This window comes from Schistosoma mansoni, assembly GCF_000237925.1.
Source record: "Schistosoma mansoni, WGS project CABG00000000 data, supercontig 0013, strain Puerto Rico, whole genome shotgun sequence".
Lineage (NCBI taxonomy): Eukaryota > Metazoa > Platyhelminthes > Trematoda > Strigeidida > Schistosomatidae > Schistosoma > Schistosoma mansoni.
In genome coordinates this window covers 2,854,978-2,882,525 of record NW_017386025.1, presented here as the reverse complement: position 1 = coordinate 2,882,525, position 27,548 = coordinate 2,854,978, and the positions used below count along the sequence as shown (strand labels likewise).

Sequence of the window (27,548 nt, the reverse complement as noted above, 5' to 3'; positions counted from 1 at the left end):
TCATTTGTTTGTTAAACAAGCTGTATATATATAAGATTTTATAAAATATTACGTATACCATTCACATACTGACGTAATAAAACAAAGCAAGATAATGAGATTTTTCCGAAATAATAATCAATACTTAACTAATTAGTATGGTTCACCATAGCCCACGAATGAATTTTACATTTAATCTTATTTTCTATTGTTTTCCCTTCCAATGTTACACAGTTGTAACTAAACCTCATTATTATCATCGCCTAATTAAGATTAGATGTAATTGTGCACAAAAATAGAGACATATATTCACTTAAGTGCAATTACAAGTCCAGTTACTTTGTCATTGTGCGAAATAAATTATTTGGAAATCTAAGACACCATCTGGAATGAATGATTTGAAATCCATTCTTTGTCTAGTTTATGGACAGAAATATGACATAAATGATACATATTTTTTTTGTTCAGTATTATAAAATCTCTAGAATTCAGTGAAAATATAACACCCATAAGAATTTACAGGTGGAAATGTTATTATCATTTATGAATGTTTCATTTTATCGATTATAGTGAAACTATCAACTTCTGTATGACCACAGGATCAGATTACTTAGGGGATTTGCATATGGTAAAGATTTTTACTTTGAAAACGCTTATAGTTTTTGTATGTGGGTTTATTAAGACCTTATCATCCAGTATAGATATGAGAAAATACATCATTGAATTATGCACGTTCGTAAATGCATATTGAACAATCAGACTGTACAATTTAATTTTGTGATAGATATATGGGTTAAGAGTTAGTAGTAAGAGTTAAAAATAGGAGTTAGGGTCAGAGTTTTCATCATAAACTGACGTAAGCTGTAATTCACGAATGCTGTTTAGATGTGAGGATAACCATCGTTTTTCAATGCTCAATCAAATTGCAATTTTTTTCCGTTCATTTAGTGTGTTAGTGTTGCGCATATGCGTTTACTTTCACCGGAGACTTTATTAAAACGATCTAAAGATATCTACAAATATTTTCTATAAACAAGCCACTCCACCACATCCCAGCTTGACTGATGTAAAAGCAAATGAAGTGAAATTTAGAGCTCGAAATTAAAACCTCGGTGAAGATTATGCTTTTGTATGCAGTATCAACTTACTAGATAGACGTAAAAATGATATTGAACACATGTTGAACATTTAAAGATAGATGAGCTACGAATTCACAGGCACGTATCCTATTCCTTATGTGGTCATTTGGATGACTGAACGTCGATCAAAAGTCCAAGAGGCATTATCTTAAATTTGATCAGTCTGACCTTTACATGTTAGCTAACCTTGAAACTATTAACTAAGCAATTAATAATTGGTATACATTAACGATTCATGATAATAAAACCAAAGGTCGAGTATATACCATTCTGTGAATATTAGCTAAGTTAATTTAAGATTGTTTATCACGTCTACACCGATGCGTCAAGCAATATAGAATTCACTATCGAGAAAGTTCAATATATGAACGATCCAACGTTTTTTATATATACTGAAAAAATTTCTTCAATGGTCATTTGATTTTTTATCTTTTAATAGTTCTCTACTTTGAGTCTACTTTTTATCATTAAGAAAGTTGCCTATATACCAATAGGATATGTTTATTTCACTCGAATTTTTTTAGACATCCACGGCAAGTAAAATCATATTATCAAAAGTTTAAGGTTAGGAAAGAAATATAATCAAATATTCATATATTGGCCATTTCAAAATTGATCCATCTGTCTTTCTGTCTACATATTCAATTATTTAACTTTGATATGTATATGTATGTGTTCATAACAGGTTTAATAACATTGATATTGTTCATTACGTCATAGATCATAAACTTATAGTCGATATAAGTGATTTTGTACAAATCTCTCATAATTTGAAGATATTTTTCACGAATAACCTACATCAGATGAAGAAATATTGAATTACAGGAAGCAACAGACAAATATTTTGATCTAATACTAAACTTATCAACAATGTATACTCTTTATGGTATATGAGACTAAACACAATACAGTTACCCTGATGAGTTGGTATTGAGTGATCTACTTACAATATAGAATGATCTATATGACCACTCTTATAAGTAATTTGGAGATGAATTTCTGAATTTCTAGTCGGAAGCCATTATTTATGAAGTTAGTCATATGGGGATCAAAGTATTTAAACACAAATGGGATCGGATAATCAGTAGGTAGGTGTATCTACACTAGCTAAATTCCAGTCTCATCTGAGATGATGGAGTGGTATATTTATCTAAACAGTCTTACATAGTATGAAATCCCTCTCCTGAATTTTATTACTAAATATTTTCAAAATATACACAGATCTCTTTATAACGAACACGATAGTACTGAAGGTCATTTAGGTTTTAAACACTATTGTATTGATTCATTTTGTTCTTCAATTAATGAACCTGTTTGACAAGTACCATAGTAATAATAATATTAACAATAATAATAATAATGACGATAATAATAATAATATACTGAGATGATTCATCTATGACAGTAAAAATAACATTTACTACAATATAGAAAAAAAGGTATAGAGAACAGGAGAACAATTAAGAGAACAACTAGATTCATTTCTTCCATTAACTAGTTTATTGATTATTTTTTGCATTGAATATGTCTATTTTGACAGATCAAAAAAATGATGCTGATATTTAATATGTTCAATGATAAATCAATATTCGATTTGATTAAACAGACTACAAAGATGACAAAAACAAGAGTAACATTTCGTTATCTCAGTAAAATAAATAAAGTTGTCTGACATCTCTATGTTAAATTAATAACATTTATGTATATTTATCGTTTGGATTCTACTAAATGAACAGATAATGTTTTAAAAGATTCTTTTCTCAAAATTAAAGACTAGATGAAAAGGCACTGTAATCTGGGAGGTACCAGGAGAGTTGTTTAACCCTAGTTTAAGACACTAAATATCCTACATATGACAAAATATAGAACCTTAAGATGTCTTGAAGAGCATTGCACCTTTAGCGCACTTAGTGAAAATCTAATATTTCACAGTGTAACTATCATTCAATATCATCAGTGTATGACTGTTTTGTCATTCGAAAATGGTTAATTCTAATGGTCTTTGATCACTACTAGGACTGCAGAATCCATTTCATAGTTAATCCTCATTGAGCACACTATTATTGCCAAACAGTATGGTTTCGATGATTAGTTAAAATGATTCTATATGAAGTAGTTCATGTACATGACTAAGAAGTGTCAAACCCAAATGAAATGATTATCCAGTACCTTCTAGTTTTAAATTATTTCCCAGTGGTTGATAAAAAACTAACTTCCAAACGACCAATCTTGACAAACTTTTAGCCTGAATTAATTAAATTTCTAAAAATAACAACCCACTAAACCTTTATCAGATAATGCACATCACTTAACTACAGACAAGATTGTGGTTTATAGATAACTTATTTATTATTATTCCTATTTGATTTGGTAAAATAAATTAGACAATAATTACCACCTGTAGATCAAACATTTCACATAAATCACTGATTTAAAAAACCCATAAAACACCTATTAAAATAAAAAATGATGAGATCGCCATTCGAACAATTTGCTTTTTTGAAAACTCACAGTTCCTTTAAAAAATTGTAGTCTGTAATATTCAGTACGAGATCGTGACTCAGTGTTCTAAAGGTCAGGCAGTTGCGCGCAAGACCGACGTTCCTGGGTTCGATTCCTGCACGCGGGGTCGTGAATGGGCACTGTTGAGGAGTCTCATGCCAGGAAGAAACAGCTGTCTAGTATTCCTAGGTTCCCGATTGTAGTCTAACGTAGATCGGTTAGTGATTTCAATGGAAGTCTATAATATATTTGCAGGTGATATTCGTTACGGATTGAAATCATCTGAGTAACCATTGGGAAACAGAGATGCTTGATCAGGCGTAACCTCTTAGTATAGTATAAGCTTCCTCAGGAGTATTCACCTCAATCTTCACTAGAAATTGGATCTAAAACTGTAAGCGGTTAAACTTTCGACCACGGAATTGGAACTCGGTTGTCTACGTTTGCAACTACAACTAGTTCACATATTACAAAGCCATCAGTGATGTCATTAAGTGTGAGAATTCATCAATTATAGTGAAATAGTATCCTCTTTGTTACTAATATGTACTTTTTTAAATCGTTGATCATGTGTATTAGCCATACTTGTTATTGTATTAATTTAACTGTTGTGGAATGAGTCATAATCGCATTGAATTGTAAAATTAAATTGTTAAATAATTTCAACTAAGTCCAGTTCAACATGGATAACCATTGGATGCAACTAAATTAATATTGTAGTGAGAGTGAAGTAGCGTAACCATCAATGATAACTGAATTACTAACTCATATCTTTTGATACCAGCGGCAACAGAAATAGTTTCCTAGAAGCTTATGACCTAGGTGATATGCTGTCTAACACTTATCAATAACGTTTGTCTACAATATCCACGAAAATGTACCTTACTCTGAGATATGATAAAAATTAATCTCAGAAAGATTGTTAACAGGTGAATAAACTTTATATATTTTGATTGAGATCATAAACCGATTGATGTTAGACCACCATTGAAAATCTGGAATCAATGGACGGCCGTTTCGTCCTACTGTGGGTATCCTCATCAGTCCCCATCCACGACCCTGCTCGAAGAATTTGAACCCAGGGCCCTCAGTCTCACGCGCGAACTCTTAACCTCTAGACCACTGACCCTGCATACAACGGTGTTAATGTCTGACTTAAACCAATCCACGAAATTGCGTAACCATCTTCCATTGTACTGAGATAGATACCTATCTCTACTTAACTTTATGTAACTTACAAATTCATCTATAATACTGTTACGATCATTTTCGAATTGAAATAAATACTGTAAGAAATAACTTTCTGAATAAGATACAACAAATTCTGACACATAGTATTAAATGATTTAAAGAAAATTATTAAACATATGTTACCATCAAATCAACATCCAAAAGGAAAAAAAGGTATGATATTGTACGTTAGTTAATAATAAGACTGCAAATTAAATTCAATAATAAAATGTAACTACTTTATATATTGAATTCTTTAATAAATAAAATTATATTTATTTGTATAAATTCTTGTTTATTAATTACATTGATTGGGAAGTTGAATGATAGAGAGAGCTGTAAAAACTTACTATCTTAGATAGGAATAATATATTTTCGTTTAAATTAGAGCAAATAGTTTCACAGTATTTGAGCGCCAATTTGATGTAAGACATAAAATAGGATAAGATGGTGGTAGGAGGTGGTCAACAGGAAACCTTGGATCCGGGTTTCGTGCTACTTGGCACTCGTCAGCAAGGTGTACCTGTAATCTTGAGGGAACTGGTGCTCCCTGACGGATTCGATCCCATGTTGCTCAGCTTCACAGTCAGAGACGTTACCACTGAGCTATTCGGGCCGCGACCGACCTCCTGTAGGACTGAGATGTAATCATAATTGATTGATCACTGGGTGGTGATCAATGTCATGCATGTCAAGTCCTTCTTAGTGCTGATCGAATGCTATCGAAGAATATATAGGCAAAATCTCACCAAATGAATTCGAAGTAAATCCAACGTTTCTCCTGGCAATCTAGTCCAAGCTTTTTCAAAGAAACTATTCGCTGTAATTTAGACGAAAGTTCTTATATAATTTATTATCTTGTTTAAGTTTTTAACTATTGTAGTCTATCATAATTTTAAGATAATATTCAAAAAAGGAATAGAAAGTTAAAAAAATATTTTCAGTGCTATTAAAAGATTTCCATGTAAAGAAGTTGCAAATGGATAGTCATAAATGACTTTGAAATAACTTAATCAGATGACAAAATTTGAATTTGGTGTGATGAGTTATTGAAATCTTGTAAATAAAATATAATGTGTAGAAATGATCTCCACATTCTCAGGAGATGCGCGGAATACAGTGGAAAGCTTGGATGCAACTAGAAGATTTGGACTTCGCATATGATCTAACTCTTTTATCCCATACGCACCAACAAATATAGGTGAAGACAACTAGTGTAGCAGCAGCCTCTACAGCAGTAGACCCCAACATACACAAGATTAAAAGCAGGATTCTAAAATGCAATACAACGAGCACCAACCTAGTCACATTTGATGGAGAAGCTCTGAGAGATGTGGAAACCTTCACATACTTGAGCAGTAACATTGATACATAAGGAAGATCTGATGAGGATGGAAAGGCACGGATTGGCAAAGTAAGGGCAGCATTCCTACAATTAAAAAACGTGGGACTCACAACAACTGTCAGACAACCTCAGAGTCAGAATCTTTAATACAAACGTCAAGATAGTTATATCGTAAGTAGCTGAAACTTGAGGAATTGCTACCCTCAAAATACTAAACAATTTTTAAGAGCAAGTCATTTTTCAAAAACATATCTTAGTTATCTTTAAAATCAGTTATCTTTAAAATCACTTAAATGTAAAACTCTACAAAAAACGTATTGTTTGACCGAAAGTTTTAACTAGCGATAAATAATAATAATAATAATAGTACTTATTATATACCATGTGTTATTTAGCCTTGGTATCTTTCATAGAGTATGGGTCGCTGATTAGGTATAACCAAGTCACTATGTTTTAGGCTTTCCATTGCAGTTGTTGCCCCGTCATATTCGTGAGGATTTATTAAACAAATCATTAATCCATCTTCTCTATTCAGGTTTACGAACGGCAGTAACCCCAGGAGGGGTCCAAGAGGGGTTTAATTGTATATTTCCCTTTATTAAATCGAAAATTTTGATTGGATTATTAATTAGTTTATTAAGACATGTTAACTTATTGAAATATACACATGTGTTTGTGTGTCCTTAACTATTTGTCGATTGTTGGTGTACAAGTAAGGTTCAGACATTCACCTCAAAATATGATCCGATAATCATCATTACACACACTAGGGTAAATAAACAAGTATATTTTCATAGAACTTTGTAATCGCATTTAATTGCTTTGCTCGAAAAAGGTTGATTTCCCTCTAATAAAAAAAATCAATTCTTCTGTAATGGATTGGCTCTTCTTTTATTGTTTGACAGTTCACTAGACAAGGGGGAGGAAGGACGATACATACCTAAAGCTGTATGCATAAATGAGTCATGGATACACAAAAAGAAATTGGTTTGAAATGCACTAGTGAATCACAGTTTTATCATACACACATACACACCTACAAAACAGGTGTGTGTTTTAAAACACCGCGGTTATATTTTCCCTTTATGTAACATATAGACAGTTAACCTTCGAAAGGTCATATGTAAGGTAATGGGCTGGTTATAATGTCAGATATTGATTGGGTTAAGTTCATTTTCGCGGCTAACTTGAAATAACTTCATCTCTTTCTCCAGAATGAAAATGCTAATTTATGTGTATGCATTATATTATTCGGTTTACTGAAATTGTTTACAAATGCATTAATAGAAAATTACTTATTCTTCTATAAAAGTGAATAAAATAATAAACTACAATTTTTATAATTCAATATTCAACAGAATTTTGGAAATCAAACAATAATTGGAATGTTGACTCTAAACCATCTTTGAAAAGTCCACTCTTTCCTAATTCAAAATTGTTTACTTCAGAAAGTTCAATGAAATCATCAATATTAAGAAATCAACAAGATAGTAATATGTCAGTTAATCAGATATCACAACAACAGACACGAGAATATCCACGTTGGAGACAAATGAATGTCATTGGTAATAAGAAAGATCATAAACTGACAACATCGACAACAACACCACGAATACGCCCAAGAGCAAGTTCAGTAAATGATCGTTCAATACAACATCATTATGAAACAAAATTAAAACATAAAGAGATTGAGAAACCCATAAATATCAATAATAATAACAATAACAATAATAATAAAACTAAACATGCAGATACTTTATTTAAAACAATGAAACAAAGATTAGATTTTAGAAATAATTGTTTACATAAAACGATTGATAATAATGGCAAAGTAGATCGATTACCGTTAGAAAAACATTCTTGCCAACAGATTACAAATATTCTATCACCATCGTTATCATCGTCTTCTTCAAGTGTTCCCATAATTACTACAACTATTCAAAAAATATCACCTTTAAATAAAACTAATAAAATTAATGAATCGATTGAATGTTCTTCTGTTCGATTAAACCAAAATCGACGTCATCAAAATGGGGTAAGTCATGGTCTTTTATGAAGAATATATATAACAAGGGAGTATGTACATAGATTACAGTATTCAATCGTAGGTTTCTTCGGAGCATTATTCACGCATGTCAGAACCACAGAGTGAGAAGTGGTGGAATTAGGCAGAGGATATTAATTAAAGATGACTAGCAGGTTAACTACATAGTAAATCTTCAACTGAGGGGGATTGGATAGGTGTAACGTATACCGAACCACTGTCTACCTCAACGGGTGGTATTATCTAGTTTAGGAGTAGGCTGGAAAAGAGTTAAGAGCAATCAGTCCGAAATGTTACATCAATCCATGGAGTTACTGACTTAAATTGAGTCATGTAGGTAAGTGCAGACTACCTAGCTGGATTCCGTGTGCTTATCATAACCAGTAGTTTGAGAATTTAGGTGACATGGGTCAGAATTACTCATAATTAGTGGATATTCACCAACTCTTTGTCATACCTTAAACTGTTAGGTTATATCTAATTTTTTTATACTGCTAATGATACTAATACTACTTGTAATACCCTGGGATTTTTCTCGATAATTTCATCTCTCAGGTTCAATGGGGTGTGGCAATTCGAACCGATGCATACATGTGGCAGGTTCTATGTTACATTCACTTTTTAATTTTAAAACAAACCAGATGGTTACGACGAAATGTGAATGTTCTTAACTTCATTTTTTCTTTCCTACGTGACAGTAAACATTTAGCATTACAAAGCATCATATTATAAGTGATTATAAAATTTCAAAAACTAATTGTAATTATTTAGTATTGTTTGTTGGAATCTTCCTATCGATGTGTTAGGACTGCAGCTTGCCAGTCTCTAATTGGCATATGTGCATACTGTGCGTATTGCCTCAATATAGCCTTAATTCACAAGCATTGTAAACAAAGATGGATAGTGGCTAGCAGTGGAATTGTAATTATGTTTTATTAAGTAAAGTAATACATCTTTTTTATAGACTAGCTTTTGTTATTGAAACTTTAAATTTTCATCAAACAGTTATACGCTATAACATTAATGTAAGTGATAATGGTGCAATTATAATTTTAAGTCATACCTACTCACTTACTTAAGCCTGTAACCCCTTTTTGAGGAACATAGGTTGCCCACCAGAATTCCCCATCGAACTCTGTCCTGGGTTTCCCGGTCGAAGGATGTAACTAAATAGATATTTTATTTTAGTTTAAGATTATTAGATGGTGTGAAATCACTACACCATACGAGCTCGGAATTAAGACCTTGAAGTTTGAAAGCGAACACTAGTTTACTGAAATTCCCGTAGAAAGTTATGAATTAAGGCAGTTCACATATTTCGGTAGTGAGACCAATATTACCGATATTTTTGAATGACTGTTGCCCAATATCACAAGTTTATTGATATTGAAAATATGAACTAACTCAGTAGTCTAACGGTATAGTGTTCGTCAAGTAATATAGAGATCTTTGGTTAGATCCCTGTAGGTGTGTCTATTTCTTAGGCGTGATGAACTAGGATGTATATAACTGTCTATCGCTTACCAAGTATCCATCAGGTTTCTTCTTAACTGACCTTAGTTTGTATTGAGAAGATCAACTCCAGAGTGAACAATCTTCATAGTATTCCACTATTATAAAATCATATTTAATGAACTTAATGTGATCGACAGTTCAATATATAAGTCTGTTATTAATTAGACAGCAGACCCTAAACACTTAGGAAAAATTTATTTGTATTGGTTGTTTAAATCCTCACATTGATGTTCAGGATTGTAACTGATCAGTATCGTTTGGTCACTGTATTAAACCTCATTGGGAAGATTTAAATAACCAATACAAATGAATAAAACCCCACCCCATTGCATAAGCCAGTGAGTACCTGGTTTCAGTAACCAGGTGGATAATGCGACAGAGTTTGAAGTGCACGGTACTAGGTTCGAACCCCAGAATAAATGTCAACTATGGGGAACAGGTACACTCAGCTGACGAATCCCAAATGGGATGAAACGTTCATCCTAGACTCCGCTGCTGGTCACCATCCTAGTCTTTATATTTAGACAGAAAGTTTCAGGTTAATCTTTTAAAGAATCATCCTTCAAATTGAGATATCAGTTTGTGCTGCTGTTGTAGTCAGAAATCATATTAACAAAATTATTCAGTCTTGGTGCCTAAAACGTTTCTCGATCCATAAGGTAGAAAGCAGTGTTCACTTTGATGAAATACTTAGTTGAAGTTTTTAAGAAACTGCGTTAATAAACAACAATCAAAATGAAACAATTGGTGCGGGATCATTTTGTATCTCACGCTTAGATCACGTGAACTCCGCCTGCCTTCCTGATATGAACTGTCGAAATCTTGACTTGATTGGTAAAGTACGCAGATACATCAGTGATTGTAACTAACCGTTTCGATAATCTAACGATGGACCTGTGTTTGTGTGTAAGTATATCCCTGAAGTGAACTAAAAGTGTGATGGTATGTTTCACTTAAAAAGTTTTGTTTACGCTTATAGACGTTGTCTACACACACACACGTACACAAATGAGTACTCTGTCTGAATATATAATCCTCGACTGGACTAAAAATATTACCGTTTCTAATTATAACTAAAAAAATAATATATTTATTGTAGAGTTTCCACATTTTTCTTGTTAATAACGTAGAAATGATAATATTTAGAATAAGTAATGGCTTTTTCTCATGACGATTATTGGTATTATTTCATTTTTTGCAATTCCTCTTATTAAACATATGATTACCAGGAATTATATTATCTTACCTCTTAAGATTCTGTGAATGAATGTGTAAAGAAGGATTCTGGTTAGCGGTGAAACTTAAAAAGCGTGTTTAGTCCTATTTGGGACTAATCAACCGAGGGTAAATACACCACTGTATTGACTGTTACAGTATGCATTCTACATAAAACTCTTCAAAATTGTCTGTGTTGAGACTTTTTGTTTAGAATACATGTATTTCAACGAAGACTGACCCCCGAATTCAACCAAGTATATAAACAAAGGGATAATTCAAACGCTTTCAAATAATAATGTGAACCTGCACAGGGTCTTACGAATCCTATCTTCAGTATGTACTGTTACCAAATAGTGTTATAATAGTACAATTCTATTAATAAAATGACGTATAAATTTACCATAATAATTTGTACCATCTTTTTTGAATGTAAACTGTCAACCTGTCAGTTTTACTTAAATTTCTTCTTTATTCAACGATCACACTATCATATTCCAAGCAAAATGTTTCACGTAAGCCACTTATCAAAATTATTGAAAGTTGAATAAAAACCCAGTGTGCCACTAATTCAAATATCACTAATCATATGAAATTGACAGTTAACCAATAGAGCCAATCAAGTTTATCCAGTCTTATTACAGGACATTAGTTAGATGATCAGGCAAAGCTTCATTGGGTAATCAGTGAGCTTCATTGATTTAATTTCTAAAGTTTAATCAACCTAGTAGCATCTTTACGCCTAAAACCTTAAATATAGTTAAACATCACATATGTTAATATGTTTATACAGATTGAAGAGAAACTGACTTGAATATTTGACTTCTATTTTCGGTCTGGTGAAGCAAGTCAGAGGTATTGTTAACTCTCTTGTAATAGCTGTCAGACAAACACTGGTGCATGGGTATAATAAACTACTTACTGCACTGAATGTATTGTTGTAGGACATTTCGTGACAGACATGATATTAATTACCACTGAGTGATTGATCAATCCAAACATCTGAGTCTTAGAGGGGAAATCAGTGATAGCGTCATGAACCATGAATCAAGGTAACGAGAGTTTGGATCGCGCAAGTAACATGAACTACACAAAATCTGAAAGTATATTTTAATGATGAGTAACAGCTGGCACGACACCCAATTTTAGAATTTCATATTTACCACTTCCAACCACCCAACAACTAATATACTAATTTGAATCTCATACTTACTAATTTATTTTGAATACTTGGGTAATGAGGTTGGTCGTCAGACGTTAGATATAAATCACAGAAATATGATGTTTTGGATTAGACGGTTACTCCTAGTTTTCTTTCTTCTGTTTTAACATCTATCTGTTGTGATCATTTTTCTGACGTCACAATGGACAAAAATTTATAGTTTCAGTCAAGAAAACCACAGAAAGATACTAAGAAGATTTTCCAACATATCCAATTTAGAAAAAATAGTTTGAATGAGTTTCAATGTTAAACATTTATATTATTGTGACTGTTTGTGGAGGAAAGTTTTTTCCGATAAATAGTGTTTGGAATTTTTGTGTATAAATCCATAGTGTTTGTTGTACTAAAATACTTGTACTTAAAATAGTCTATTTCATCTGCTAAATAGGGTCTCGATCAATTTGTTCATCTACAACACATTCGCGATCTCTCTCCCATATATTTCCATACTAGTGTTTAATTACTTAGAAATTGCATCAGGATGTACGTAAATAAGCATGCAAAAGTAAAATAATATTTCATTACAGTCAATAATAGAATATCCACTAACTGGTTAAAAACCATTGCACACATTTCTGTAAACCACCTTTTCTTTTTTCAATCATATTAACTTTATAGAATTAGTTTTTAATAAAGTTGATTAAGTAGTAGAAATAAATAAACATTTGTTACAATGAGCAATCAGTCAATTGCTTCTCTTTTCCTCAATTCCAACAGTTAAACAATATTACAGTTAATTCTCGGTTAAATATTTAAGTTCCATGGATCATAATTTTACATGAATGAATGTAGTTCAATATAGAGAAGGTGGATTGTGGGCAGCAGTAGGATTCAGAACACTCAGTTCGTCTTGATTAGGAATCTTCAGATGAACGTATCTGAATCCTAGCGTTTATGTTAACGTGGGGACTCAAACCTAGTACCCCTTACTCCGAACTCACAGCTTGTTATTCATTGACCTACCAAGTTCAAGTAGCCGGCTATTTATGCATGATTATTATTAAGGGTTAGAATTTATTTTCCGAAAAGTGAAATAGGCTGCTACTAGCTACCTAAATTCATTAAAAAATGTAGTGTATCATAATTATAAAATAATTGACTAAATTTGATCTTATTACCTCGAATCTGTCAGAATGACAGTTTGAAAAAGTGATGAATTTACAGGAAAGGTTTACTACATACAATATGAATATTAATTTACTGATATTTGCTACACAGGTTTTGTTCTACAACTTTCCATTTAGTGACTTGAACATATTCATAGTTGGTAGATAAAGAGTACTTCGTATGAGTTCATATGATTATTGTGAATAGTGGTTGGAGATGCTGTGCAACATGTAGCAGATTCGTATACTATTCGCCTTCTATTAGATTCTGTGTTTCGAAATTATATGACGCCTTTTTATTGTCACTGACGCTAGTACCACATTGGTGTTCATCTCACTGTACTGACGTTGTGTGAGTGCTTATGCCAATGCACATATATTGTTAGATGTTGCATTTCTTTTGACTGACTGACTTGTATCTGTGGTACAGCTTAACAATATGAATGAAACATTTTTCACTCATTTGAACCTAAAGGACTTCCCATCCTCTTCATTGGCCCTCAACAAATCCGAAAAAATGATTTCAAGTATAAAATTTACCTGTGATATCAAAGAAGATTGATGGAAACAGAAGGGGATGGTAGCCATGAATAACTCAATCAACCAACAATATCAAAGTATCGTTTTTCATGAGAAAATGAAAGACACTTAGAGTTGCAAATTGTGTAGGGAATAAACATTAACTTACAGTTGTAAATAACTACATAAAAGACAAAACATTAGAGAATCCAAACGGGTTTTAGGGACTGATTAATTACTAACAGTTGGTTTATTTTTCAATCAGTTAAGGATTAGAAATTTCTCTACTTTTAATATAGTTGATCAACCTCCAACTGGTAATAGTCAGGATAACAGAAAATATGCTTCGTTTACAGGATGTTAACATAACGGTTTTCATCGATGTAATGGCTAACATTAGCGATAAAATTCATGGTTTTTAAATGATTGAGGCAACTTCAGGTCAGGTAAAATGTTTCCGGTAGTGTCACGTTCTCTCAGTTGGTTTAACTGTGAAGCCTTCATTTACATACTGGACAACATAATGAAGCACAACTTTAAATAAAATTAAGCACTCTTGACTACTGGACAAATAGTAAGTCAGTCCTTCTCGACAGTCTTGCTTCCGAATGGCTGTCTTTACAGGTTATACTAACTTCGTGTAACCTTCCTCGTAACCACGTTGGCTGAAATCAACCGACAAGTCCATACAGATCCAACCCATGTAGAAAATGTCAACTAGTCAAATGGTCAAAGGTTAAATGAACTAAGCGACCAGAGGGAGTACATTGACATAAAAGGATAGTAAAACCTGCTAGGGCAACCAACTTGAAACAAATTCGTTAGAACAAACTGACTTAGTGCTTGTAGAATAATTAAAGAGCTAACTTCTGTACGAAATATAAGCTGGTAACAGCGTCCAGCGTGACAAAGAAAGCTTTGAAATTAAACCATACGTAATATAGAAAACTTTAGTAAGCATCAGCTATACAGTTTAATTGATTATTTTCATACAATCCTACGTAACTTTTTATATCGCTGTACTTTTCTATTGATCTATATATTGATTGACCTTATGAAACCTACCTCTTTAACACGTATATGCATACAACTTTCAGGTATATGAAGGAGATGAAAACGAATTTTGGGACGCTCTTCTGCAAGCTAAATCTTCAAATCCAGTTCAAACTGTTGAGACACAGGCATGGCGTTCATGGGATCCGAACCAAAATACAAAACATCCTATGAATATAAACAATACACTCACCGGTGTTAATACTTCCGTCATCATTACCACCACTACTACTGCTACAAATACCGACACTAATAATCAATCGCAACAGGGAAAATTATTCACTTCAACTTTTCATTCGAACAGCACATCTTGTGAACCAACAAAAACGAGTACACGTAATAAGGCTAACACTGAGTATCATGATTTAAACTTTCCACTTGAAATTGTCAACTCACAAGATAAAAAGCGTCAATTAAAACATCAAATCTCATTACCATTAGATAAATCCCATTCGACATCAGACGCATATGATAAACAATCTGTATTTAAAACTCACCAAACAACCATACAACCCGTATACATGAATTTGGTACATGATAGTGTAGCGAATTCAACCACTAATACTATGAAGTCTAATCCTATTGTACATACAAGTGATACTAGTCATACTACTAAGAAATGTGTTGGTAGTATATGTGACGACTCAAAACTTCCGAATTACTTTACACGTATTGTAGATAATAATCATCATAATGATACTGTGAATTACCAAGACACTGCAACTAATCCGATTTATTCCAGTGGATTCTTGAATAATGAGTTAAGAGTTGACACTAGTTTTAATTATTATGACAGTAATAATAATAGAGATGATAATTCACAGTTTAATGGGAAAGAAACTGTTAATATCGATAAAACGTTATCGGATTATGATGCATTAATTGATCAAGAAATAGGAGGCTATAAAAACACAAGGTTAGTTGTATCTTTCGCTCGTTTAGTTCAACATGTATTATTCGTTTTTGTCATAGTTTCTGGGAAGTTATTTATTTTTGTAGACTAACAGTTTATAAGATGATATCCGATGAAGTAATGTTGAACTGAACAACGGAATTTTAAATAGTTTTGAAGTTTATAGAATGTTATTATTTGTTAAGAAGCATGCCATGAATACTATGAAAGTAAAGAATTGTCCAGAATACATTTGACTAATCAGCTCCATCCAGCATACTTTAGTGAGTATTACATCTACAAGTTGATTATTTTTACATGGTAATTACTGAAGGGATCGGTCACTTTTCATCCTCATGGAATATGTTACTAACTATCGAGACAACGTAGCCCCGTGTTATTATTGTTTAGAGATAGGTAGTGGGTTTAAGTCTCATTGTCAAAATCAGCGCGAATTCGGGAACATTCACTTGATGAGTGTTAAAGAGAATGAAACCTGCATCCTTACGTTGATTAATAGCTTTTCACTCGAGTGATATTTGGACTGTCAGTTTTTAATACTTATTCAGCTAGATTTTCGTTGAAGTACCAATAAGTATTTATTGATCATATTGACGAATATTTATGATAAGTCGGGACTTCAGTAAAGTCAAAAAATATCAACCGTTAGATTCTATTAACAAATGGAATAATAATAAACCACTTGCCATTAAGAAATTACGATTTTGTATTTTATTATGATCAGGATTCAGAGTGCCTACTATCAACAGGTACTCAAATTTGAGTGATGAATATCTAGAAACGATTAGTTTTTTCTAACTTGGTATGTTAACCAGTCACTAAATTAACTCTTTCTATGAATCCGGTGTTCATCTTGTTATGCTAATGAGATATGGCAACTTGGACCGATGCATATATGTGCCTGGTCCCACGTTGTAGCTGACTGACTGACTGACATGTTTATATATTCTAATTTGTGTCAAACTATTTATATAAAAGGCAGTTGTACTACATGACTGGGAGGATAAAAGTAGATGAAACGGGATTCAAACCCGGTTGGAACCATAATGTTTTACTTATTAGATATCTGTGTGATTAAAATAAATATAGAGATACAAAACTTAGTACGGAATAGAAGAAATTATTATTCAACTTTTTAAAGTTTTATTACAAGTTTATCTTTCAAAATACGGTTGATCAGATGGGAATTCTGGTGCGACGATAGATATTTTTTCAAAACTCATGAGTGTCATGTTTCATTGTTAAACTTATTATATCATACCTAATTTTCGTTATGATATTTTTATATGAGACTAGGTGTAGCAGGTATAAAAAATCGGTTAATAAGTTGAGTTAAGGTTGTTATGAGCATAATCTAATAGTTGCAAACCAATAAAACTATTGAATTCACTTAGTATTGTTTGTCTGAACCTTCCCATTGATGCTGGGGACTGAAACTGGTCAGTCTCTTATTAGCATATGTGCATACCGTGCGTATTGCCTCGATATTGCCTTAATTCACAAGCATTGTAAGAAAAGATGGATAGTGGCTAGCAGTGGAATCCAGGACGCGCGTTTCTCCCTATTTGGGACTCGTCAGCTGGATGAGCCTGCATCTCAGAGTTGATGTTCACTCTGAGCAATACGCACAGTATGCACATATGCCAATTAGAGACTGACCAGTTGCAGTCCTAAAAACATCAATGGGAAGATCCAAACAAATAATACTAAGTAAATTTCAACTTCACCCCATTGCACAAGAAAGTGGCTATCAGGACTCAGTAGCTGAGTGGATAACGCAATGGCGTTTGAAGCAAAAGGTACTGGGTTCGAGTGCGAGAGTGAACATCAACTCTGAGATGCAGATACATCCAGCGGACGAGTCCCAAATAAGACAAAACGTGCTTCTTGGATTACACTGCTAGCCACTATCCATCTTTGCTTACAATAAAACTATTGTTTATCCATGATAATATTTACTTGTACAGTTTTTACATTAAATTTACCATGAAAACAATTTTCGTTAAGGATTGGCATCACTACAAAACAATTATTTAGAAATCAGAAAATATTGAACAGGTTAGACTAAAGTAACTATTGAATTTCAACCAAATGCCCCTGATATCAATGTCACGCTCATCTAGACAAATAGATAGAGAAAGGAACATGAATATCTTCTAAACTAACTTTTATCGACTAATCTATGATATGAACTACTGAGAAAAATCTCAAACTAACGCTAAATCACTGTGTAAATATTAATTCTAAACAAAAAATCAATTTAATTCTAACTTTAAAAATAAAAAATACCAATGTTTTCGATTTGTTATTATTAATATCATTACTATTATTATTATTATTATTAGTAGTAGTAGTAGTAGTATAAGTAGTAGTAGTAGTATATACATTAATATTATCTTAGTAACTTAGTTCAACCTATTTCAAACTGTCATTTATGCATTATAATATTTTAATTTAATAACATATTTTTGATGGAAATGCATAAAATACCTGGATAACACTTGTAAACTAAACAACAAGTTACACACTCATACCTATACAATACCACATGTGAATAATAGAAATCCTATGGGTATATATATATTAACATGTACTGTATAGACATGATAATTCTAAACTTATCAGTTGTTAATTACTCAATCATATTTATCATTTACATATTTAACTAAACATTTATTAAATATATATATTTTTGGTAACCTTTAGATATTCATTAGATTTGAATGATTTAGCAGCACCTCAAACAGTTGGACATGTATTTGTTATGAAAGCTACAGCTTATCCTATAGATGAATATAATTTTTCATCGAATCCACCAGTTGATTCTTTAAATAATAATTTCTCTTTAATTTCACTGAAATGTTCAACAACAACATCGACAACAACTACAGTATCAGGAGCATGTTGTGCGAAGTTGATAAATCATGATCAGTTTCTGAAAAAAGACACATCATATCAAGATAATCATATTTCAGAAACAATAACCACAACGTCAACAATAAATGATGCATGTAAACATAAGAGTAATAACAATACATCCAAACCTATGCATACAATCAATAAACCAAAATTAAGACGTGCATATTCACTGAAAAAGCAATCATCGTCAACATCTAAACGAACACAACCACATGAAGATTTATTATTGTTTAATGGAAATTGGAATGAGAATAATAATAACACCAACAACAGTTTAGACAATCATGGTAATAATGACAGTTATAATCGTAGGCATGGATTATTATTTCTAGGGGAAAGTTCAACGTGGTTACGCAATAACATATTGCCTACAGATAAGGTTAGTGAGAAAAAATACTACCATAATTATTATTGTCATATGTTTGTTCATTTAATGTTCAAGCAATTGTTTGATGATTAGACTTCGGATGTTAAAATCTTTTGATATATTTCTGATCGAGAATTTCATGGAAATTTATGTAAAATGTAGTTGCATTTTATTAAACATTGCTATCACTTTTAAAATTATGGATAACCATAAAAAATTGACAATTATTTTATTCTAGTTTGGAATATCAGCCAACATTTGCGGTGAAAATGATCCAATCAAAATCAAGAAAGTAACCATCAGCTGTTTTGCTAGAAATTTAAAAAAGTAATGCTAGCAGACACGTTATTAAGATCTTTGTGGTAAATTATCCGTGTATCGTTTAACGGACGATGACTATGGTATGATAAACCAACTTATTGTATTATGCGAAATTACACACTGAGTTTACAGAATATGAAAACAATAAATTGAATACATCATTTGAGCATCTTCCTTGAGTTGTTCTTACAAACTCTATCGTTCTTTTATTCCTACTACTACTTCGATTGCTTTTCTTCTTGCCTCTTTATTCCTCATTTTTCTCTTCTGTCGGTAATAATCCTACTTCCAGTTCTTGATACATACTACTTGTATCTGTCCATATAAGTAGCACACGCCACAACAGTAATTAGAATAAATAAGCTTAGTGGAAAAAGGTCTATTATTTACATTATTATCATTTGCTTTATTCGATATTATAGTTTTGGTACAATATAGAATTCTCAGCACAATATATTTCAACAAGTTTCCGTTTCTTATTTTTTGTTCGATCCTCACGACAAATATTGAGTGATCGTTAGTTAGAAGTTAACAGTTCGGTCATTCGACATCTAAATAATGTACATTCTTTTCGCTGCATATTGCCAGCAACCACGGTATCTCTAATCTGGCCTTTGCAACTTGTACAACGAAAATTTGTACACTTTTCAGAAACGCACCTGAATAGGTTATGCGATTCATAGCCATAATAATGTATTAAAGCAAACAAAATTTGATGACTTGTTGAAATATTTAGACAGCAAGAAAAGGTAGCCCAGATGTTCAAGTAGGCCGCCGTCTACTGTTCATTCATACAACAAAAGGATATACGATACCAAAGGAAACTCAAAAGTTGAGCCTACTTAATCTAGCACAGATTCTCTCAAAAATATATTCAAATGAATCTGAATTTGTTTCTTCTCCATTCAAAATAATTTTAGCAACTAAACCATGTCATTACAGATGTAATGAGTATAATAAACACTATTGTACCATATTAATGATTGACAGGATTTGGATTTTAATTTACAGGGTTCCTAAATCGTGATCTCAGAAATTCACTTCATTAGATATTTGACTAGCCTTTGTAAAAACGTTATAAAAACTGCGAGAAATATTTTCTGGGAATATAGGACAGTCCATAACCTTATAAAGAATCGAATTAAAACTCTTTACTTGAATGAAGATGACTCTGTAAAGCAAAATTGTTTGCTGAAAGATATAGAAAATCGATCATAAACCTCTAAAAGATTAGTAATTTATTTAGAGCGATCATGCTCTCCAAATCTTTATCACTTTTGTGCTAACAAATTCTCGATTTTCACGGTTTTTTACCTACTGGCTTAATGAAATTGTGATCATTATTGGAGTGACTGAAATTTTTCATTAAACTTCATGGATCAAAACCTGAACCTGTAGGTTGTGTGGAGGAAAGCGTTACTTTTAGAACTTGAATCGGAATTCAGTGATACCCGTTTCCAGATTCAATCAACTTGCGATATAATGCAATGATCAACCAATACCATTAGTAAGTAATTGCTTCACCACTGACATTGTTTAATCTAACCAACCATGACTCCTTGTGAATGCTCAGCGCTACGGAGAAGAACCATACGAGGATGAAACAGTTGTTCAGTATTTCTTAATTCCCATCCGTTCTTCAGTTGACATCGATTAGTGGACATCATACTAACGTATGCTCAAAAATTAAGTTGGTTAGTTAATGAAAACGGTGTAAGGTTAGAATTTCGATCGTTTAAATATCAATAAAAAAATTCGATATTATCATTATCATACAGAACAATAGCCTGCACCGTTGTTTTAGAAGATTGGCCTATTTTAGAAAAGAAAAAAGTCCAGGGACCGATTTTTCGATCGACCTCTATCTACATGATTTATAAAACCCGACATACTACTGAAATAAAATGTCACTACAGCTATTCAATGGGATATTTTGTTGGTCGTTGATAAGAATGAGATATTTGTTACTGATGGGAGTAGATGATGGCCATACAGTATTGTGAATTGATGGAATGTTAGAAATATGTATCATTCGGTCCTTAGTACCTGAAAGGTAATAAACAAGTAACGAAGTCTGTGGGTCTTGAGTTCCGTTTGTGGTAGTGTCGTGGATAGAATTTCATTATAAGACAAGTCAGATATCCTCTATCACAATCCAGCTGAATGAAATCTTTTTTGAGAATTCATTTTTATGTGGTACAACTACCAAATAATAACGATGATAAAAGGAGGACAGGATTTATTCGCAACTGTCTGTTACGAACACGTTCATCCCAACCTGTCATGCCAGATGAAAAATACAAATATTTTAAAATCTCTAGTTTAACATGAAAATAACACTCTATTATACTGTACTGATCTACTAAATGAACGGAAAAATGGCAAAAAGTTCCAGGTGTGATACGTTTTCTGAACATTGAAGACGTTGTAGATCATCTCAACTAGCAAATCATTTGAAAAGTTGTTTGACTGTCTTCACTGTTGATGTAAAGTGATTACCCATAGTTGATACGGAATAATGGATGAACTGTATTGAGAATTAATTGAGATCAAATTGTTTGCACCATCTGTTAAGAATTCTAGATGTTAATGTGCTTGTTGAAAAGTCAAATTATCTTGGTCCTGATCTTGCAGTTTCAAAGTTTTGTGATCCTGAAATGTTCCGAATCAGGACGAAAAATCTTTATATTCGTCCTTAGTTTCCAATGGTTTAGTGTCTAACGTCGATCGGTGGTACAAACCAGTTTTATATTCCAACAAGTCCTGAATTCGTTTGTGTGTAAGGTAAATAATATCTTCGAAAAATGACTACTACTCAGTTCTTGAGTATTAGTCATTGTCTAAGAAATGCCAAGTCTTTCACTTAACACTTAAGTGGAAGTGAAAGGTTAGGTAAAAAAACGTTTAGTCTCTAAAATATGAGAAGATCTGACTAATCTTCTACCTCAGAGCTGTGGTATTCCTAGAGTCAAGTTTAACTGCCCCATCCACTTAGTAGATACAATAGTTAGGTTACCTACACTATAAAATACGACCAATCATAATTTAAAAAGTAAAACTCAAAAAATTAGGTTCATTTAAAACAAATGATATCAGTGCAAAAGACGATGAACAAATTATCTGATTATTATTTGTCTTCAACGCGAACAACATAAGCTAACATGATATTTAGTGAGAATATGTACACAAGACTACAGTCAGACTAATTCAATAGTATGACAACTTATGAAACAAATTTTCGGAGGCGTTTTTATACCAAAAGACACATTAAATCTAGGTGTGGAAAGGTTTGAATGGAAATCCAGCACAACACTGACAATAAAAGATAAACGGAACAATATTTTTATGAAATCAAATTTAAGCACAATACTCTGAACAAATCTGGCAAATTGTTTTTGGTGGAGTCTCGTTGTCTAAGCTGGATGGTTTAGTCATGAAGCTTTTACTGTCTTTCTGGACGGTGTCATCAGCGTAAACTATATGTAAAGATAAGCCATTCGAATCTTCTCACATGTGGATGACAGCTTATCCCTTCGACTTTGATCTTTATTAGTCGCTATTGACGTTTGTCCTGTCATTGTTGACAGATTTGTTCCAATCATCTTCCCCTTCGACCTGATTCCTGATCCTGTAATTGCTCATGATTGTTCTAACTGGTTAGTGAATTGGGTCGATTTCGATATGTTTATTGACTGCTAATCAGCTTCAAGAAATCCTCTGGTCTTCTTTGCCTTTCGTCTGTTCGAAATCTCAACATTTTCACAGTCCAACTTATGTCCACAATGGTTCATGTCCATTAATACCAGCAAAGCTACATAAAAGCATTTGATAAATTGTCGATTTTTATCTTGCCTCGTTGGAATGAGATATTGAAAGGAATCTTACTCTTTGCTTCATATCTATGAGTTGAGTAATGCATTTATATTATTTAAAAATTTATATGCGTTGATTAATTATAAGCTAGTGGTTGAATTCCTCAATTTTTAGCCAGTAAGTTACACATTCGACCTCCATCCCCTCTGGTTTAGACAGCTGAGTAGCGTTGTTAATTTTGAGGATAATTCTTACCAGAAATTTGACTGTATAACCTTTTATGTAATGAGAATTTATATCACACATGAAATCATATTTGTATAGGTCGTCGACTGAATAATAATAATAAGCGAGATCATTTTTATGTCTATGGTCTCAAAGAGATATAAGACCAAAAAATTATCGACTATTCAACCTATATATTGATACTGTAATAAATCATAACAGCCTAGTTTTACTTTTTATGTCACCTGTACTGTAATTGAATATGAGTTCAATTTATTTTCGGCTATTCAGCGTACTTATTGACCTTTAGTGTAGTAGAAAGTCACTAATTTCATGGACTGATGGTGTAAATTAATCTAGTTCACTTTTGAAGATTTTTATTAACAAATTGGTTTGTCATAATGATTGATGCCCAACAGTTGGATTATTCAATCAGTGAAAATGAAGAATTCGACAAATCTGACCTTAATGATTATCATCTCAGGTTGTTACACTATATCATTGCAGTGATCTGAAAGTTGGACGAGTTAAGACTATAATAACATCAATGTTCGAAGCTAAACATAAATAATATGAATTCAACTTAGTATTGTTTGTTTGAATCTTCCCATCGATTTGTTAGGACTGCAACTGGTCAGTCTCTGAGATGCAGGTACATCCAGCTGACGAGTCCCAAATAGGACGAAACGCGCGTCCTGGATTCCACTGCTAGCCACTATCCATCTCTGCTAACCATAAATAATATGGTTTGTAAGTATTTGTACCTTGTCATTGTTGATGATGTGGGCTGTAATTGATCAGTCTCTTTCGATAATTTATGAATCTTGTGCTAATTGCCTTGATACTGAAGTTTGGTCACAAGCTTTTACTTGAAGCTAGATATTTGCTAGCAGTGGGATACAGGACAAAAAAGAATGATCAATTGCTGTCCTTAACATCAGCAACAGGAAGGCACAAACACTTACAAATTAAATTCATTCCTATTGACAGTGACTATCTGAATTTTACAGCTCAATGGATAACGCTTTGGGCGTTTGAAGCGACAAGCACTGAGTCTGAAGCCCAGTGTGATCAACAACACCGAAATACAGTCACATACAGATTATAAATCCAAATTAAGACGGAACGCACATCCTGGATTTCACTGCTAGTCACCTTCGAAATCAAACTAAGTGGCGAATATAGTTAAAAACGAAAAATGAAATCGAGAAGTGAGATGTATAAGAGATAGAATTTAAACTTAAGATCTGGAGGGAGATTAACAGGGAATGCACTTAACATACTACAGTATATCTTTAGTTATAACACCTAACCCTTAATGGACTCTAATCCGGAATTTCACTCCTACTAACATGACTCAGTTTGAAGTTAAGTGGCTCTATACTTAGAAAAGGAAAAACATCAAAAGTATTCTTGAAGTGTTACTAAAGTTGTTTAGTACAGGTTGCACTTTGTCAGCATTCGTACCAAAGAGTACTAGTCTGCCTTATCTGACTTCAATTGAAGATAGTCGTAAACCGTGGTGAGTTAGGATTTGATTTACGATAAAGCTTAGTGTTAATCAAAGTAGATCACTAAGTGACTATCCCAAGTTATCTAAGCTAGACCACCATTGAAGAACTGGGGTTACTGGATGACCGTTTAGTTCTAGTATGGAACTCCTTAACAATGCGCATCCACGACCTCACACCTGGGACTCGAACCAAGGACCTTCAACCTCACGCGCAAAGGCTTAACCACTAGACCACTGATCCGGCATCCAACGGTGTTAATGTCGAACTTCAAGATCATGGATTAACTTAGATCGACTCGTGAATTCAACTGTTAAAACACTACAAACTCCACAAACCCTCATACTGTAATACATATTTCATTTATTTTAAATATTTAAATTCATCTACCATATGATCATTTATGAATATTCTGTATAAAAGAATCATCTCAGTTGGAGGTAAACACCTTCACTGTGGGTAAAGGTTTGTCTGTGTGCTGATTTTCGCTATTCTATGTATTTCCTTCCCTCTCTCTCATCTCCATTTTTTTAGATTGAGAAAATTACTAGAATGTATGGTGAAAACGAAGCGGATACAACACATAAACAGAAAGCAGTTAAAACAATTTCCGACACTAATCATCGACCTACTCATTCATCATCATCACCGTTATCATCAAAAGTAGTGATACATAAACTGGATGAAGTAAAAAATGATAAATCCACCTATAAACCAGTCACTAATGTTATTTATTCAAAAACAATAAATAGTCAAAGTAATTATCATTCAGACTTAGAGACATCAGATGGTACTGATACATTTGTAAATCATTATAATAATTCCAAGAAATATGGTATACCACATGAGGATCATGCAATTTGCTTTGAAACTGATATGGGATTAGACAAACATTATTTCCAAGATATTGAACAAAATTCAAGTGAGTTAACATATATTTAATTATATCTTTGTAAATAAATCTTCTATGAGTAAACGGAAATGTTATATTTAAATTCTATAAATAAAACTGATTGAAGCGATTAAATCAATTGAAATTTTGAATTTATCGACTAGTAAGTCTGTTTGTTTATTTAATTATCTAACTTAATGAATAAATATTTGATTGATTTACCAAAAACTTTATGTAACCAGGTCAAATATTGTTACAATGATTTAAGTGATCCGTAAAGATTAATGTATTTCGAAGAATATTTTTACTATGATTTGATGTTATCTAAAGTACTGCTGGAGACCATACAAGATCTTAACAATGTTATTACAAACTTCTTAGTAGAACCTTTCTACAGTCTCGTAAACTCTTGTAACATTGAATTTCATTTCAGTGGTCTGAAAGTATTATGCTTACTGAAGAGCCTGGATGCTTTCGATTCAACCTGGTATAGAGTCTTAGATGTATACTGATGAATTCAAATCGAGGAGAGGACGACTATTCATTAACATATTGTCTCAATAGTTTTTTGTAATGATAGGACTTCATAGCGAAAGGTATTTGCAGAATATATATCAGCTCGTTATCGTGTTTCTAGATCGTGACCGAAAAACGATTGAGACATTACATCTTCGTGCTCGTGAACACCTTACTGAGTGACTGAGCGAGGATATAGTCAACACAGTAAACATCTCACTACTAGCTGATTAAGTGCAAGCTGATCATCGCCCGAGTATAAGTCAATCTTTTTCAACAATTTATCGGATTAGTAATTCTTTACCAAAGTCAGTCCGACTCAAAGTCGTCCAAACGATAAAAGCAATAGCCATTCAGATTATAAAGCTGAAACTGTGTGTACAAAAGAAATATGTCAAGCCCTTCTCTTATCTTGGCCAGCCCCAGGGCCGATAAATCAATAGTAATCTTAACTATAGAAAGACCTCATTTGACTAATGTACGTAAAACACTTCTTAGTCAAATATTATTGTCTTTCTTATTTTTATTCACACATCTTCGTATTGCTATAATTATTGGTTAAACATCACTATTATTCTTCCGAACACATGATTAATTCAGTAACCATCTACTCCACTTTATCATTCCTTACTGAATTCATATGATTTCAAACATGATATGGTCATCCACCAAACAGTTAATCGAATTTGGAATTGCATTATCATTACTCTCACCTTAGCTGATCCATATTTATTCTAATCATTTATCTCATTTAATGTATTAATTTACTCAGGCCGACACTTCATATTGGTCATTTCAACATTAACAATTTTATTTTATTTTACGGGTAATCCCAAGTTCACATGCTATAATTTTAAATGAAGTATTCGCCTGATTATATATATATAAACACTAAAATATTAGAATGCTGTAAATGATAGGCGAATCAACACATTGAGTAGTTTGCTGTCACTTTGATTATCTTGTTTTAATTACCTGGTTGGCATTTTTTTAGCAAGACTTTTTCTACGAGATGGGGTTGCCAACCTCATGCCTAACCCTCCTCCTTTACGTGGGCTTGGGATCGGCAGTAACTCTAGAAGTACTGCAGGTGGAGTTTTGTTTTAATTACTTTAACTAATATATTCTCATCTGTTATCCTTATTTACATACACTTACGTGTTTCGAACTGAAACGTTATGCTATTCTGACATACTTGCTTC

General features: G+C 32.7%; 1 protein-coding gene across 1 annotated transcript in view; it reads left to right on the top strand.

Moving 5' to 3' along the window:
• The window catches only part of Smp_163530 (hypothetical protein), a gene marked incomplete at both ends in the record, with an annotated part of 66,850 nt that overhangs the window by 33,378 nt on the left and 5,924 nt on the right, over positions 1 to 27,548 (top strand). The window contains 4 exons of the mRNA XM_018790919.1: positions 7,554 to 8,230; positions 14,914 to 15,785; positions 18,489 to 19,080; positions 25,473 to 25,860. Coding sequence (XP_018645931.1) covers positions 7,554 to 8,230; positions 14,914 to 15,785; positions 18,489 to 19,080; positions 25,473 to 25,860 — 2,529 coding nt within the window. The remainder of the gene's footprint in view (positions 1 to 7,553; positions 8,231 to 14,913; positions 15,786 to 18,488; positions 19,081 to 25,472; positions 25,861 to 27,548) is intronic.